The following is an 18234-nucleotide window of genomic DNA, read 5'->3' as shown; positions in this document are numbered from 1 at the left end:
TCCTCTGATTCTAGCCTTTCCTGCCATCTCCCTCCCCTATTGTTAATATCCTTCTCTTTCTCATATTACCTTGTAAAGTTTACTTATGTAACCTGGATTCATTGACCTGTTTACATGTCATACATATGTATTTCCTTTCCCCCATGATTACTAGCATTTTTATAGCACCTACTGTGTGCCAGGCACTGAGCTAGGCGCTTTTACCAATATTTTCTCATTTAATCCTCCCAACTACCCCGAGAGGGAGGTGCCATTATTCCCATTTTATAGACGAGGAAACTGAGGCAGGCGGAGGTTAAGTGGCTTGCCCAGAGTTACGAGCGTTAGAGGATCAAGTAGGACTCCGTAAGCTAAAAGAAGGTAAGCTGGTGGAAGGCAGGATCCGTTTCCATTCCCCTCCCCCTCCTTTGTAATACGAGCTCTAATACCTAGGAGTGGTTTAGAAATATCAATATTTGCTGAGCTGAGCTGGAAATGCTGACAAGTCTTTTTCTGCCTTTCCTCATCTTTAAAGTACTTGTGTGTGAGAAAGATTTTGTAAGCTAGCCACACTGGACAGCCTTTCTGGCTCCAGGAGGGCTGCAGACTCCCTCACCCAAAGAAATAAAAGTCAAAGGATCTGGAGAATTAGAACCGCCTGGCTAAAGATGCTGCTCAGCCCCAGCCAAGCTCCCCAGCCTTCTCCCTCCCCCGTAGGAGGAAGGGACCGGGAAGGAAGGAGCGCAGGGAAAACTCGGACCGGCCGTGGGGAGGGTCCCGAGGGTCTCTGACAGCTGATGGGGCGGATCAGAGTGACAGGGCCTAGCTTGGGAGCCTGAGTCAAGGCCCTCCGCCCCTCCCCCGCCTCTCCCAGGAGTGAGGGGGAGGAAGAGACGAGGCGGCTCCGAGGACGAGGGATTGGAGGGCTAGGCGGGAGGGAAGGGAGACTTTGGGGTGGGGGTGGGGAGGAATTCTACGACCGAGCCCCGGCGCTGAACCTCTAGCGCTGCTCCCCGGCCCACCCCGGAGTCATCGTGGGGCGGAGCCTCTGCGGCGGGAGGGGAGGGGCCGGGAGCGAGCGAGCGAGCAGGAAGGGGGGCCGGAGGGCAGCGGGGGCGGCGCTGCGGCAGTTGCGTGTTGGGTTTTCTGCTGTTCGGAGGGGCCGGTGAGTGAGTGCGGCGCGCGGGCCCGACGGGGCAGGGCGGTGCCCGGGGGGGCGCGAGCGGGCGAGCGGAGCCCCACCGGGCCGAGCCCGGCACGCGGCGGGGTAGGGGCCGCGTCCTCTCCCTTCCACTGCCCCCACCCCGGGGACCTGCTAACGGCGGTTGGCGAGACCCCCCCTCTGCCCCGCCCCCTTCCCCTTCCGCGGCTTCGTCTTCTCGGTCCTTTACCCCGCCCTCCCCCCTCCTTGCGGGAGAGCCCCTTCGAATTCCCCCAAGTCTTCCCCCCTTTTGGTAGCCTCTTGGGGTGAGCTCGTATTACTGCCTCCCTTCCCAAGCTTTTCACGGAAAAGCTGTCTTTACCACCTCCTTTTCCCCCTCCCGGGGTTAGCCTCGGAATCCCCCAGGGGCTAACCTCCCAACCTTCGCCCTCCCATTATCCGAGGTTAGCCCCTGCGTCAGAGTGCCTAGCTTTCACGTCTCTCCCCAGAAGCCTCCTCCCGCCTCCCCCTCCCGGGGACCCTGGAGAACTGGCCCTCAAATCTGAGAGCCCCCAAGTGAATGTCCGGGGGAAAGCTGCACCGTAAACCACGGAGAAGGCCCCTGTGGGCTCTCCTTAAGGCGCTAGCCCCAAGACTCGCTCCAAGAATTGTTGGAGACCCCTCCCAGCCCTCCCCGCCTCCGAGGGCGTCGCTGTTGGCTGCGGTTTGCCCTCGCCACGCACTTGTCTCGTTTCAGCCCCTCTTCTCCAACACCTCCGTGCTTCTGCCTCCCTCCCCTGGAACCCCTCCTTTTCTTCTCCGTCTCTGAGGGAAGTCCTCTTCGGTTCTTCTGGGTTACTGACAGGCTTCTTTCCTCCCCCTCAGCCCCTTTGCTTGCTTTTCTGGTTGTCTCATCCTTCTCATGTATCTGTGCCTTAAACAAGCCTCCTTAGCTCCCATTTAACAACCCTCTTTCTGATTGCTGCAAGGATAGATTCATTCAAAAATATTCGCATTCTTATTGGTGCAAAGCATCCTTGCATATCTTTTGTAGGACATGGGATACTCTACTTCTTCGGAACTTCTCGCTTCCTTCGGCAAGCAGTCCTTGACTCCTTTCCAAATATTTCTGATTCAGTTTGCGCTCTCTCATACTGGGTGACTCAGGAAGCTGAGAGGCCTCAGGAGTGTGTTGCAAGGCTGTATGACAACAGATTGAGAAGTTACCAAAAACTGCCAGCTTGATAACCCACGTACCATTTTGTTTTTCCACCATTCAATTTTAAATGAACTCTTCTTCCCCATTTTCATAGAGGGAAGGCTTATAGCTACCAAGTTGCAGTTAAAGTAGCACAGACATAATCTACAAGAATAAAGAAAGATGGACACTTGATGTCCAAATAGTTGCAATTAGTGTGTTCGTATCTTTAAGGCAGTGGCTACTCATAGTTTTGTGTTTTTTCTGTTAGGCCACAGCTTTTAAGATCTAGATTTCTATGCAGAATATTTTCAGATAGCTTTCTTGTGTGCTTGAGAGCATTGTGCTTGAATGGATAGTACTTTCAACTTTCTTACAACTGCTAACTACCATAGATCATATTGTTGACTTTTTTTTTTTTTAATTAGGGAATTGTTTGATAGAGGTAAAGCTTTATGGGAGGCTCAAAATGTTGGAAAAATGACAATGGCCTCTTGGAACACCTGGTAGTCATGGATGGTAAGCACTAATGGGTTTTGAGCTCCTCTTTTGGGAAGGAACAATCAAAATGAGATCAAAAATCCATTTGAGAAGAGCAATTGAAGTACAGTTCATAAGTTTTTGCATTCTTGTAAAAATGTTGAAACAGATTTATTATAGAAATATTAAAAATGATGTTAAATGCAACTTTATTCTGATGGGCTTTTAAAAGTAATCCAAAGAAGTTAGAGGTCAATCAGAAATTTACTGTTTTTACAACAGTGGTTGGAGTTTTTCCAAGAGTAGCTGCAATTTCACTACATCTCAGTATTAGGTCCTGTATATGCTGTGGTCAGCATTACTTGAAATCAGTCTAGTTTTTAGACTTTGGCATTTAATTACTATTGGTGTGACCTTGAACAAGTCATATAATGAATCAAGATCCTAGTGTTTTTATATTTCACCTGAAGTTAATTGAACTCAAGACTGGTCCCATTCTGTGACTTTTTTGTAGAAAGATTACATAAATTTAGAGGGGCAGCTAGGTGACACAGTGAATAGAGCACTGGGCTTGGAATTAGGAAGATTCAGCTTCATGAATTCAAATCTGGCCTCAGACATTTAACTGTATGACCCTGGGCAAGTCATTTCACCCTGTTTGCCTCAATTTCATCATTTTTAAAATGAAGGAGAAGGAAATGTCAAATCTCAAATGGGGGTGTCAGGAAGAGTTGGACACAGCTAAACTTATATATATTTTTTTCAATAGTATTTTATTTTTCCAAACACATGTAAAGATAGTTTTCAGCATTTATTTTTGTAAAACTTTGTAACAAAAGTAGGGTGTGTGTATGTGTGTGTGTGGGTAGAACTTCTGACATTGTGTGCTCTTTAGGGAAGTTGTTACATTGGGGTGTTGTCAAGGGAATCAATCTCCTTTCATTGATTCCTTCTATGTCATGGATTTTTTACTTTTTTGTGTGTCTTAGACTCCTTAGAATCATGTCTATGTTACTTGTATTCATAACTGAAGGAAATGCTAAATTTCAGTTAGAGGTTAGTGAAAATAAAAATGTGGTTTCCCCTTCCCCCATTGAAGTTTACAGACACTGAAATCTATCCATGGATCCTTTGAAGATTAATGGACCCCAGATTATGAACAGTTGTTCTATACTGTTTTTGTTTTGAATGGAGGCATGGACTACAATTAACACCACAGACAAACCTATTTTATGAAAGTGTTATCTTATTTTTTAATAAGTAAGAATGAGAGAAAATGGACAGCCCAGGTGGTATATTAGCACCTCTGCAAAGTTAAAGAGAGGAAAACCACTTGTGTGGGGAATCTCTTCTTAAGAGAGCAGAGTAGTTGAAAGACAAAGGCAAGATTAGAACAAGAATAGAGAAAGCATAGAAATAACACCCACAATCATGGCTCCGTCAAGTATCCAGTTAATCATGCCAGAAAACTGGAGAGTTTAAAAAAGTGTTTCTTTTAGCCACATGAGGTGGGATGGTATTTTTAGAAAGGGCTTTGGTTTTGAATCTCAACTATGATAATTCTGACTGAGAAACTCATTTCTCCTATTTGGGATTCAGTTTCCTTATCTGCAGAATGATCTCTGAGTTCCAGCTCTAAAACAGTGATCCTCAATAATTATGCTATCAAGTGATCATCTTCAATAAGACATGAGTTTTATTATTTGTTTTTATTTATTTTTATATAATTTATATAATTTATTTTTAGCAGTTTAAAAAAATCTTTTTTTTAATATTTCCCCAGTTACATTTAAAACATTTTTTATTTATTTTTTAAACTTTTGAATTCCAGATTCTCTCTCTTATCTTCCTCACCCTCATTAAGAAACTATATGTGAAGTTATGCAATATATTTTCATAAAATCATGAAAGAAAACACAGATCTCCCACTCTAATAGAAAAAACGCCTAAAGAAAAATTGTTAAAAAGAAAGTATGATTCAATCTGTATTCAGAAACGATCAGTTTCTTCTCTGGGTATAAATAGTACATTCATTGTATTGTTAAGAATAGCAAAACCATTTACAACTGGTCATTCCAGAATATTGCTATTACTTTATATACAGTGTATTTCACTTTTGCTTGAGTTCATGGAGGGCTTTTCAGGCTTTTTTCCAAAAGCATTTTGCTCATAACTTCCTTTAGAACAACATTCCATAACAGTCATACACTACAATTTATTCAACCATTCCCTAATTGATGAGCATCCCCTCAATTTCTACTTCCTTGTCTTGGGAAGAGAGTTGCTACATATATTTTTGTAGGTTTAGGTCCTTAACTTTTTTTCTTTTCTTTTAAAAATCTCTTTTGGTATTCATGCCTAATAGTGGTATTGTTAGGTCAAAGGATATGCATGAAATTCAGATCATATCTTTTGATCATTTATCAATTGGTGCATGGCTCTTATTTTTTAAAAGTTTGACTCAGTTCCCTCTATGTTTGAGAAATATCAGAAAAATTTATCAGAGAATAAATTTTGGTTATGCTTTGCTTTTGGTTATGCCCTTCAAAGCTAAATAGAAAATTTAATTTATCACATGACAATTGAAGACAACTATCATGTCCCTCTTTGAGTGTTCATCTTGCTTTCGTGAAATGTAGTCTTAAGGCCTTTTACCAACTTCGTTCTCTTTTGGATGCTGTATTATTGATGTCTTCCTTAAACTGTGAACTGAATAATAGCACTTAGTTCTCTAACAGAGTGACCATCACATCTTCATTTCTGAAATTATTTCCTTCTTAATGTTAACCAAAATTTCATTAGCTTAAGTCATACTTTACATGCTGACTCTTATTGAACTTGTAGTACATTAAAACCCCAGACCTTTTTCAGAGAAACTGATGCTTCGCCATCTTGAACTTGTGAAATTGAATTTTTGAAACTAAATGTTAATCTTTATATTTATCACTTAATTTATTGAATGATCTAGACTTTGGGGTCTTTTGGGATCTTGATTTTATCCAGGATGTTAGCTATCTTTCCTAACTTTGTGGTGTTTGTAATTGATGAACATGTTATCTATGCATTTATGCAAGTTATTGATTAAAAAAGAACACATCATCAAGCACAGATCTTTTCATAGTTAATTTCCTCATATGTAAAACTAGGATATGGATTTGATGAATTTTTGAGTCTCTTCAACTTCATGATTACCATTTCAAAAGAACATCTCATGATCTTCCTAGGAATAGACAGTTATGCTGTCGGAGCCTCTTGATTTCCAGTAAGATCATTTCTTGCTGAAGAGTTCAGATAATGCTGCAAGGAGAGATGCTTTTGAATATTAGGACCCATCAAGAAGTGGTTCAGTCTAGTGGAGAGACACTGCTATTGGAATTGGAAAGGTTTGGGATTGAATCCTGCTTAAGTCACTTAAAAGATTGGGAAAGTCTCAACTTCCCTGGGACTCAGTTTTTTTGTTTTTTTTTTCATGTGCAAATTAAGGGGGCTTCAAATCCCTTCAAGATTTAAGTCTGTGGTCTTAATGATTTCAGACTGTTGAAGAGAGAGAAGGGATTTGTGTACAGAAGGCATAGGAAACACTAAATAAATACACAAAAAGGGCAGGTGGGGATTGGGAATGGTGAATGTGAGCATTTGGCAGAACTGGAGAGCATTTGGTTATGTGCCTAAGCTTGCTAAGTGCTGTGAGAAACAGAGTTTACAAATATGATTGAGGAGATATGATATATATGTGTGTGGGAAATAACAGTTCAAATGATATAGTTGAAATGAAACAGTTCAAATAACAGTAGGATTTGTTTGGATAGAAAGGAGGGGTGAGTATGTTCAAAGAGGAAGACTAATTTGGGCAGATGATAGTGGTCATATATATTCAGAACATAGTATGTTTGCATAAAAAAGCAGATTAGTTAGAACAGAGTTTGTGAGATGGAGAAAAGGAAGATAGAAATGTGAATTCTTATAAGCAGTGCATGATTTATTTTCATGGATTGTGAATAAATAAAATATTTGCTTGATGAAATAACTGAGCAAATCAGAAGGGAATCATTTTGGTGATTCTTTAGGATCAGAAAGAGGCATTTCTTTTTGAAAGAAGACAGTCTGCATTATATGACTTTTGGAGAAACAATTCAGATGATAAGGAAAAGGGGGTATTTTATAAAAAGATATGTAGACACAGAAAATTCACCATCAATTTAGATTTTTTTTAAAAACTTATAGAATGGTTGCTAATTGATGGATGTGATTGTTGAGCCAAATTCAGTGATGTTTGAAAGATCATGGAGCACTAGAGGGATCTCATAGGATTGGAGAAGGGCAAAAATTTTTAAATTTTTAATTTTTAGAAGGGGAAGAGAGTACAATCTGCAAACTGTAGACCAATGAGCTTAATGGAAATTACTGGAAAAATTCTAGAACTTGTTATTAAAGGGATGATTAGTGAACATCTAGAAAAGGATGTGGGGATCACAGTGAGCTAGAATAGTTTTCAAGAACAAGTCATGCAAGATTAACCTCATTTCCTTATTTGAATAGTCACTAGACTAGTAGATTATGGGAGTGCTAAAAAATAGTTAGATTTTAACAAAGTGAAAAAGCTGTAAATAATGGAATAGTTAAGTGTATTTGGAAACATTTTGAAGAACCATTAATGATTTAATGTCACTTTGAGAAGAACTGTTTCAAGGATCTGAGCTGTTTGACATTTTTATCAGTAACTTGGGTAAAGGGATAGATAACACACTTAGCACATTTGCAGATGATATAAAATTGGGAGGGAAATTTTGAGTGACAGGCTGGAATATGGGACTGAATATCATAAGACTTGTTTAATAAGCAAAATGGAAATCTTAACAGTAGGAACCCTCTATTAGGCCCATCTGAGCTGGTGTAGTCTCCCATTCTTTTCTTCTATAAGGTTGACTTTTGTTTTGGACTTCTGTACATGGTCTATACTAGGTTCAAGCAGGGAAAACCTCACTCTAGTAGAAGGAATTAGGTTCCCTTTTATCACACTCTTTAGATCATTAAAGGGCATGCCCTTCCACCCCAGGGACAGTTTACTCAAAGTTTATATTTGTCTCACAGACAAAGAAATGATTGATAGCTAACATTTATGTAGCACTTTAAGGCTTGCAAAATACATCATAGTTTCACATGGCATCCTCACTGCAGTCCTGTGAGATAGGTGCTATTATTATTAGGCCCTTTTTACAAATGAGGAACTTGAGGCTGGAAGAGAGAGGTTCACTGTTACACAGTTGGTGCCAGAGGCCAATCCAGCATGCCCCCTAGTGCCCACTCACAGACTTCCACTAAATAAATAGTGGTTCTGGTCTCTTTAGCCAAGAGATTGATAATCCAAATCTTTTAATGTGAAGAAGGTTGCAGGCTAGCAAGGCATTTTACATTTGACCTCAGCTCTCCATTGTTTTCTTCATGTCTCTGGCAAGCCAGGCTAGGAATTTGCCTCATCCTCTGTCCAGAGTTTGCCATCTCATGGGTACTGGTGTTCTCAAGTATTTCTCTTGGTGTTGTTGGCTCTGACCAAGGAGGCATAATGCACAAGGCCTCCTAGCCTGGTCATGGAACAAAAAGAACAAAAGAACATCTCCTAAACCAGCATCAGTGTTAGTGTGTTCCTATGAAGTTAGGACACTTAGTAGCTAGGGAATCATGGGGAAGTCACAAGGGCATATAGATTTAGAATTAGAAGGAACCTCTGAAGTTGGCTAAATCAAGCCCCTTGTTTTATAGATGAAGAAATTGAGGCAAATCTATAGGGTGAAGTAACTTGCTCCACATTATTGACACAAGTTAGCATCAGAGTCAAGATTGGAGCCCAAGGTCTCCAACTCCAAAGCTGATACCATTTCTCCTGTATCCTGCTGCCTTCCAGGGCTGGTTTCCTTCTTTGTAAAATGGGGATTATAGTATTTGCATTATTTCACTGTAAACCCTCCCCTCAAATGATTTAAATATAAGTAGTTGTTCCTACTTGAGCAGCTAGGTAGTACAGTGGATAAATGGGTGTGGAATCAGGAAGACCCCTTTCACATTTGACTTCAGACACCAGCTGTGTGACCCCAGCAAGTCACTTAACCTAGTTTTATCTCAATTTCCTCATCTGTAAAATGAGCTAGAAAAGGAAATAGCAAACCACTTCAGTATCTTTACCAAATGAGGAAGAGTTGGACACAATTGAAATGACTGTTCCTACTTAAGGAATTCTGTTTGTGAAAAGTGATACTGAAAGCCTGACAATAAAAGACTTGGGTGGATAAGGGGGAAATGTTATTATCCAAGACAGAACATTTACAGTTAGAAATAATGAAGTCCAGGAGTTTAATTTGAGTATAACTAATTTGAACAAATTTTAAAGATTGTTCTCTGGACATATGTGAAATTTCTAGGGCAACATACATTTTTTGGAAATACATCTGTGATCCGTGATTGCATTGGAGTAGGGAAATCCAGATGAGGAAACAGAATTGCAACTTCTTATTCCTTAAAAAAAAATTAACAGTTGCTGTAATTTGCTTCAAGGTGGTTCCTATGGCATGGGAAAAAATAGTATTAATTGATTGAGTTTCAATAGGTACATGTTTTAAATAATAGTGTCTTGGCAATTTAAAGCAGAAAGTCCAATAGTGCTATTCTAATTCTTTAAAACCTTAAGTCATATTGTGACTGGTAACTAAGTTTTCAACAGATGTTAACTGGTGACAAATATATTTAGCAATCAAGTACTTAGGAGACTGTGACATAGCCTAGCTGCTATTTGTTTTAGACTTTCCAAAGAGCAAAAAATAAGGAATTGGATTGTCTTGGAAAATGAACTACTGTTTCAAAGCTATTAGTTATACTTTAAGTTAGATAATACAAACAAGGATGTGTTAAAAAAAATAGTTTTCTCTTCCATGACCTGCCTCATCAACAGAAGGTTGAGTACAGTGATGGAATTTGATGATGATCTTTAGAGGCAAGCCCATTTGTTAGCTACATTTCTTAAGTTGTAAAGGACCAAGACACTTTTCTTTGGAGGTCTGGAGAAGGGAACTGGGCCTTTGATTTCATTGATGTAGCAAACTCCCAGTATGAAAATTCCCTTCACTGAAGCAGAATAGCATCTGTTTTGTAACTTGGGGCTAGAAGGCATTCATTAGATTTGGGAAAACTAAATTATTTAGGGTCACACAGCCATTATGTCTCAGCTTTTGCCATGTTGCTTTTTAAATGTCCATGATAATATCTAATAATTATTTAAAACTTATTTTAGTGATAATTTAAAGGAAGTTATGGCCTTTCTTCAGTTAAGATCTAGTATCTAGAATCTATGCCATGCATTGTTTTCCATCTTTGTTTATCATGAAGTCTGATTTGGGAGTTACTGTATAGAAGTTCCCAAAATAGAAACTTTTTGATAATGTCTTTGGAAATATAAGTTTATTGATGAGTTAGGCAAAATTGATTTTTTAAAAGAATATTTTGAATTACACCATTTAGCATCAGTGTGGTAGGTCCTACACTGAAGAATACACTTGGGAGATATTGTCTACTAAGAAATTTAATGTATTGTGGGAAAAGTTTTGAACAAGTCAGTCAGAAGACGTTTGTTTAATCTTTGTTTGCCATTTATAAGTCATGTGACTGTGGTCAATTCACCTGAACTCTGAGCTTTTGTTTCCTCATTGGTAAAATGGAGATAATAACACTTGGCATTATTTACTTCACAAGGTTATTGTGAGGAAAGCACATAGTAAACTGTAAAGCACTGCATAAATGTGAGCTTTTAAAAAATTGGTCAGAAGTAATTTTTATGGTCAGCCCTATTAACTGCTAAAGGTGAGCAACCCATGAATTGAGCAGAGATTTTTCAAAGGGTTAGTAGTTCTAGGCTTCTATCAAACACTGAAAAATCCTAATACTTCTGGGTTTATCAAAGAAATGAGACTATAAAGTGATTCCTGTTAGTGTTTTTTTTTTTAATATCTGATATATAAACAAGCCAATGAAAGGATAGGATTAACTCAAGTATTCCTTTTTAAAAAAAAAATGTGAAGACTTTTAGGTAATTTCCACAAGAATTTAGCATGTAGTAACATGACATAAATAGGACTAATCTGTGGCTAGAAAAAGTAAAGCACTAGCTTCTTAACACACTTAGTAGTAGTAAGTAATAGTTTCAGGTTTTGCTGAATTTATTCACTTGGTTAATCTTAAGTTATAATTAGTAGATTGGAGGAATTGTAAAAAGATAGGCACACCTAATGCATTGTTAATTATGAATTAATTCAATCATTCTGGAAAATAATTTAGAATTATACTTTTAAAAAAATGTTTATACCCTTTGACCCATAGATCATCACTGCTAGGGATGTACTCCAAAGAGGTCAAAGACAGAAAGATTCCATATATTTCAGAATATGCATAGTGAAACTGTTGCTTGTTTTTGAAGTTATCATGAAACCAGAAATGAAAAAGATTTCTACTTATTAAGCACTGGTTTCTAAAAAGGTTGTAGTAATAGTTATACTATGTCATGAGAAATGATGATGAAGAATACAGAGAAGTATGGGAAGACTTATGCGAACTGATGCAAAAGTAAAGTCTGCAGAACTAGGAGAAAAATATTCACAATGATCACAATGTCTTACATATAATTATAGTGATCAGTTGTGACCTTGAAGAAGAGATTCAAAGATGCAACTCTTCCCTTTTTTGCATAAGTGGGGAACAGGGTATAGAACATTGCATATACAGTCAGATTTGGTTAATGTGATGCCTAGTTTTGCTGGACTGCTTTTTTTCCCTTTTAAAAATTCTTTGTTATAAGAAATGGCCTTTGGGGTAGAAAGGGGAAGGAATATATTTGGAAGTGGTGATATGAAAGCAAAAAAAAAGTTAGTTTTTTTAAGTGGAAAACGAAATTCCAATTAATATATTTGAAAATTATATATGTATATAAATATATAAAAATAAATAATAAAATATGTTTAATATATATTACATACGTGTGTGTGCATGTATATATATATATATATATATTTCTGATGTAATTATTTTACTGTATTATGACTAGAGTGAATTACATTGAGATATTAAATGGAAAGATCCTTGGCCTTAGAACTGGTGTTGAATTTTGCTGCTTATATTTTGGGATACATTTTAATAGGATCAAAAGGATTGTAGGTCTTTAGAGATCATGAAATCTTAAATTTAGTACTGAAAAGGACCTCAGGTGTCATACTTTCCTCTTCATTTTATAGCTGAAGAAATGAAAGGCAACAAGGGTTAAGTGAAATGTGTGCCACGTCATACAGGTAATAGGTAGCAAAACCTGGATTCAGTCTCTAGGCCTGCCCTTTCTTCCCATATCACGATCTCCTGTTGAATCTATATGAACTTTTCTGAGGCCTGAAGCCCCTCTCTAATATTCCTGATAAATGGTCATCCAACATGCTTGCACACCTCTATCAGAAGTAATCATTCCCAGGGCAGCCTACTCCATTATGTGGATAGAGTTGATTAATTCAGAGCATTCAGTGAATGCCAGCCATCAACATTATATGAACATTTAATAGCTAAACTCAGGGGATAATTATTTTTCTTTCCTACCTGCCTTTCTTTCTTTTAAATGAAGCAAAAAAGAATAAATAGTAAAAGGAAGAGTGAATAGTGAACAAGGTTCTGATGATGCTGAGAGAATATAATTCTTCCTTTGGAGGCAGATAGGTAAAGCCCTGAGTTAGCATTTTGGACAAAACAAGATGATAAAACATTTCTGGCTGCTAAAAAAAGTATATATCTGGCTGCTAAAAAGAAGTATGTGTGTATATACACACATATATAAGCTATTACTAAAGAAGCATATAATAGTATATATTAAATAGAGAGTAATAACTATATTCAGCCATCTTTGCAACATTTTTCAATTCTAAAGGCCTTTGAAAGTACAACTACTTTATGAAGAAGACATTATATAGCCCCAGTCAAGTAAAGCAGTTTTTCCTTTAAATAAATTCTTATTTTTGTATAACCATTATATGATTGAAAGGTCTAGCAAGCAGCAAATACATTTAGTTATAATTAATGTGCTGATAATGGAATGTATTTCTGTAGTATATCTGAGGTAAAGTGCCAAGAATAGAAGGCAGTGGTGTACTCTCTGAACTTTTATACTTACTTTTTAAAATTCAAAACAGATTAAGTTTAAAATTTTCCATTTTCAACTTAGGACTAGTTACATGCATGTTGACTCTTGAAATAGAACCCTGAGTTGTCAAGGCACCGGGTACTGTGTTCCAACAAGATCTCCTGTAAGCCATGTTATTTTCCACTGGAAAACAAGCCATCCTTTGTTCCAAGAGTTAATGTTGAAATGTTAGCAAAATAGTCATGTGTTAATCAAGCCAAGAATCTTATGCTACTTTGCCCAAGAATAAGGCTGCATGCAAAAAACAAAAAACAAAACAAAAAAAAAAAAACCCAAACTAAAAACAAAACCAAAATTTTTTTAAAGAAAAATTTGCAATAATATTGCAAAACAATCGTTTCTGATTTCACTTGAGAGTTTCAGGTGCCAGAGACTTAATAGCTTTCATCCTTTCTCAGTTCTTCTCAGAGTAAGAACTAGTACCTGCAAAATTTAAAGGTTAGCATTTTTTACCATCAAAGTATACAAAAGAGGTAGAAGCAGTAAATCCTTTGAGAAGCAGTGGGGTATAGGGAATAGAAGTTAAGAGTCCGATACATGTGCTCATGAGCAAGGTTATCTCAAAGCCTTGGTTTCCTCATCTGTAATGTGGAGATAATACTTGTACTACAAACTTCACCAGATTAATCAAGGAAAGGATTATGAAGGAAGAAAAAAACACTTTAAGCATTAAATTGCTATTTAACTGTGAGTAGTAGTTATTACTGTAAGAATTCTGTATGAACAATTAAAATCCATATTAGATCTTGGATAGGAGTGGGCAGGTGTTTTTTGTTTTTTGTTTTTTAATGAAAAACTAAAAAGTAGAAATGAGGAAGCTTTTAAGTTTAACCTGAACCAATTTTTTTTTTTCCGGAAAAAAATGCAAATTTTCAAATTCAGCTTACTTTTTGGACTTGGATCTTTGATTTTATTGCTATAGGGCCCAACTAATATTGAAATTCTGGGTGCATATGAGAACTTGTCTCTGAAACTTGGTCTTAACATATTCTAGCAATTTAAATTATATTACTAAAATTTTGTTTCAAAGTGATTCCTTTTATATACAAAAGTGACATTGCTATTTGACTGGCAGAATGCTTATATACAGATGGTTAACTTTATGACTAAGAAGAAAAATTTGTAGGACTTATAAGCTTGGTATAAAAACATTTAATTTAGCTTAAGTATTTGTTTAATTTCCTAGTCATATTTGTAATTTTGGTGGATTCCTATAACATAGTCCAATCATGTAATTTGTGTTGCTGTTTTTTTTTTTTTTTTTTTAATAGGCATGCAAAATGGAGCATTCTGTCTTCCCAATATATCCTTATTTCCCCCTTCCCTCATTGACACCGGTTTATTAGAATTCACCAAAAAGTGAGCCTCAATGTAATGTCTATTCTTCTTCTTCTATTTTATATAAAGCCTAGGCATATCCTTTAAATCAAAGCTTCTTAAATTTTTAATAGTATTCTATTTTTCCAAACTCATGGAAATCTAGCCTTCAACACTCAGGCCTGTAAAATATTGTGTTCCAAATTTTTCTCCTCTCCTCTTCCTTCCTCCATCTCCAAGACAATATCTGACATGGGTCAAATATGTGAAGTTCCTTCAAACATTTCTATATTTTTCATGCAGCGCACATACACAAAAATCAGACCAAAAGGGAGAAAAACATAAGAAAGGGGGAAAAACCCTAACAAACCAGAAAGGGGAAACCCCCCCAACAAACCAAAACCACGCAAACAAGAACAATAAAAAAATGAAAAACATTGTTTATGCCTTGATCCATGCTCAGTCTTCGCATTTCTCTCTGGTTGCAGATGGCACCCTCTATCACATCCCTTGAAATTGCTCTAAATCCCCAGGAGCCAATTGCACTACGGCTGACCTGTACATAGTCAGGCAGTTGTTGTATACAATAGTCCCTTGGCTTTTCCCACTCCTGCCAGCCCTGGCCCATACAAAGCCTATTTCTTTATACTTGTCAGACTACTTCATTATGTTCAGTGCATAGATCATACGACTTCTCAGCACTCCAGTGGTATACATATTGTTCATGGTATAGTTTTGTTGTTGTCCTGTATAATGATCTTCTGGTTCTGCTCATTTCACTTAGCATCAGTTCATGTAAGTCTCTCCAGGCCTCTCTGAAGTCATCCTGCTGATCATTTCTTACGGAATAATAATATTCCACAGCATTCATATGTCATAATTTATTCAGCCATTCTCCGATTGATGAGCATCCACTCAGTTTCTAGTTCCTTGCCACTACAAAAGGGTGCGGCAAACATTTTTTTGCAAATGTGTGACCCTTTTCCTCCTCTAAAATCTTTTTGGGATATAATACCAGTAGAAACACTGCTGAATAAAAGATTAATTTTTAAAATTAACTGCTTAAATGATTCATTTTAAAATTTCAGAATCTTGTTTTTAGAATGAATGTAGTGAGTTATAAATCTTTTAAATAAATTTCAAATGATAATTTTCAGGTACAAAAAGAAAAATTCTAAGAAAAACAGCAAAATATTGAATTTTTACATCATACTTTCCAATGATAGCACTCTCTATGTCTTCTTCCTTTTTCTTTCTCCGTTACACATGGTATCTCAAAAATCTTAGGGCAATTTTACACAGAATTTTTGGGATACTGAGAGAGAGAGAGAGAGAGAGAGAGAGAGAGAGAGAGAGTGTATGTGTATGTAAAATAGCATAAATATATATATATATATACACACACAGAGATCTTAGTTCAGTTTAATTTTTAAAGCTTAATGTGTTTATATATAAGATGTGATATATACATTTATCATCTGTACTGACAGTTATTGTAAAATGTGTATCCTGACATCATTACAAAATGAGGTTGTGCTTCAAACATCTCTGTTGCCTGTCCCTTGAATGCTTTGCCACATCAAACAGACACACGCGTATAATTTTTACATTTGTAGCATATCTGTGTATCATACTGAACACCTACTCACTTGGTTTCTAGTGAATCACTGGCATTTGGCTTGAAAGAGAAGATGTAAAGTATCCCCATTGAAAACTCTGCTCCGTTGGGGAAGCTAGGTGGTACAGTGGATAGAGCACCAGCCCTGAAGCCAGGAGGACCTGCTCTCACTCAGTACTTCCTAACTGTGTGACCCTGTGCAAGTCACTTAACCCCAATTGCCTCAGCAAAAAAAGAAAAAAAAAGAAAAAAGAAAACTCTGTTCCATGTGTCCCAGCCCATCCAGCTCCAGCTGGCATGTTTGCCCACGTCCACCCAGCATGGGTACCATGGCTGTGCCAGACCCCCTCTCTGAGCTTTCTCTTTGGTACCTTGCTTGTGACCCTCTCTCACTATGGGTGTGTGTGTGTGTGTGTGTGTGTGTGTGTGTGTGTGTGTGTGTGTATTTGTATTTAAGAGCAGAGGTATTCACTTGTTTAATTATGCAGCCTCTACTTTCAGTTATTTTTTGCTTCCTGTTCTCATCAACTAGAAAAAGCTGTTTTGGCTGCTGGCTTCTGATCATGGGTTTGGAATATGCAGTATTTCATTGGGTTTGGGTATGAAAGATGCTGCAAAAATTAAAAACTTCCAAAAGCTTGTTTCAGTTGTTGCCATGTATAATTTTGAAAACTGGATATTTATATTGAAGGAAAGAACTAGTTTTATAGCATCATTATAATAAGAAAAGAAAACTTTTCTTATTTATTATAGCTTTTTATATACAAAATATACGCATGGGTAATTTTTCAACATTGACACTTGCAAAAACTTCTGTTTCAACTTTTCCCCTCCTTTCCACCCCTTCCCCTAAATGGCAGGTAGTCCCATGCATGTTAAATATATTTAAATACTATAAAGATATATATATACACACACACACACACACACACATACACATACACACACACACACATACACACACATATATTTAGGTCAGATTTAGAAAGAAGGTAAAAATAACCTGAGAAGAAAAAACAAAAATGCATGCAAACAATAACAGAAAGAGTGGAAATGTTATGTTGTGGTCCATACTCATTTCCTAGTGTTCTTTCTCTGGGTGTAGCTGGTTCTGTTCAATACAGATCAATTGGAACTGATTTGGATCCTCTCATTGTTGAAGAGAGCCATATTCATCAGAATTTATCATCGTATACTCTTATTATTATTATTATGTATAATGATGTCCTGATTCTGCTCATTTCACTTAGTTCATGTAAGTCTCTCCAGGTCTTTCTGAAATCATCCTTCTGGTCATTTCTTACAGAACAATAATATTCCATAACATTCATATACCATAATTTATTCAACTATTCTCCAATTTCTAGTTTCTAGCCATTATGGAAAGGGCTGCCACAAACATTTTTTTAACATAAGGGTCCCTTTCCCTTCTTTAATATCTCTTTGGGATATAAGTCCAGTAGTAACACTGCTGGATCAAAGGGGTATGCACAATTGATAACTTTTTGAGTGTAGTTCCATATTGCTCTCCAGAATGGCTGGATCTGTTCACAACTGCACCAACAATGTATCAGTGTCTCAGTTTTCCCACATCCCTTCCAACATTCGTCATTTTCTTTTCCTGTTAGCCAATCTGAGGGGAGTATAGTGGTATCTCAGAGTTGTCTTAATTTGCATTTCTCTGTTCAATAATGATTTAGAACATATGACTAGAAATAGTTTCAATTACTTCATCTGAAAATTGTTCATATCCTTTGACCATTTATCAATTGGAGAATGCTTTGATTTCTTATTAGTCAATGATATATTTTGAATATGAGGCCTTTACCAGAACCTTAAGCTGTAAAAATGTTTTCCCAGTTTATTGCTTCCCTTCTAATCTTGTCTGCATTAGTTTTATTTGTACAAAAGCTTTTTAACTTAATATAATTGAAATTTTCTATTTTGTGATCAATAATGATTTCTAGTTCTTCTTTGGTCACAAATTCCTCCTCCACAGATCTGAGAGGCAACTGATCCTATGTTCTTCTAATTTATTATAATCTCATTCTTCATGCCTAGATCATGAACCCATTTCAATCTTATTCTTGGTATATGGTGTTAAGTATAGGTCCATGCCTAGTTTCTGCCATACTAATTTCTAATTTTCCCAGCAGTTTTTGTCAAATAGTGAATTCTTGTTCCCAAAGCTGGGGTCTTTAGGTTTGTCAAACACTAGATTATTAAAGTTATTGACTATTTTGTCCTATGAACCTAACTTATTCCATTGATCAACTAGTCTT

General features: G+C 37.2%; 1 protein-coding gene across 4 annotated transcripts in view; it reads left to right on the top strand.

Moving 5' to 3' along the window:
- The first annotated feature begins 330 nt into the window (after positions 1-330).
- Positions 331-18234, top strand: part of NT5C2 (5'-nucleotidase, cytosolic II) — a 115494-nt gene continuing 97590 nt past the window's right edge. Inside the window, exon 1 of one of the 4 annotated variants that reach the window (XM_074295481.1) lies at positions 331-360. Coding sequence is in view for 1 of the 4 variants with exons in the window: in XM_074295479.1 (XP_074151580.1) it covers positions 2835-2837 (3 nt within the window). In the remaining 3 variants the exon portion in view is untranslated. Of the gene's footprint in view, positions 361-1041; positions 1145-2755; positions 2838-18234 lie in introns of those variants that run through there. The other 3 variants (XM_074295480.1, XM_074295479.1, XM_074295483.1) reach the window with 3 other exon arrangements.

The sequence above is a fragment of the Sminthopsis crassicaudata genome, chromosome 2 (assembly GCF_048593235.1).
Source record: "Sminthopsis crassicaudata isolate SCR6 chromosome 2, ASM4859323v1, whole genome shotgun sequence".
Taxonomy (NCBI): Eukaryota; Metazoa; Chordata; class Mammalia; order Dasyuromorphia; family Dasyuridae; genus Sminthopsis; species Sminthopsis crassicaudata.
Note: the sequence above shows the minus strand (reverse complement) of the source record. Positions and strands in the feature narration are given on the sequence as shown.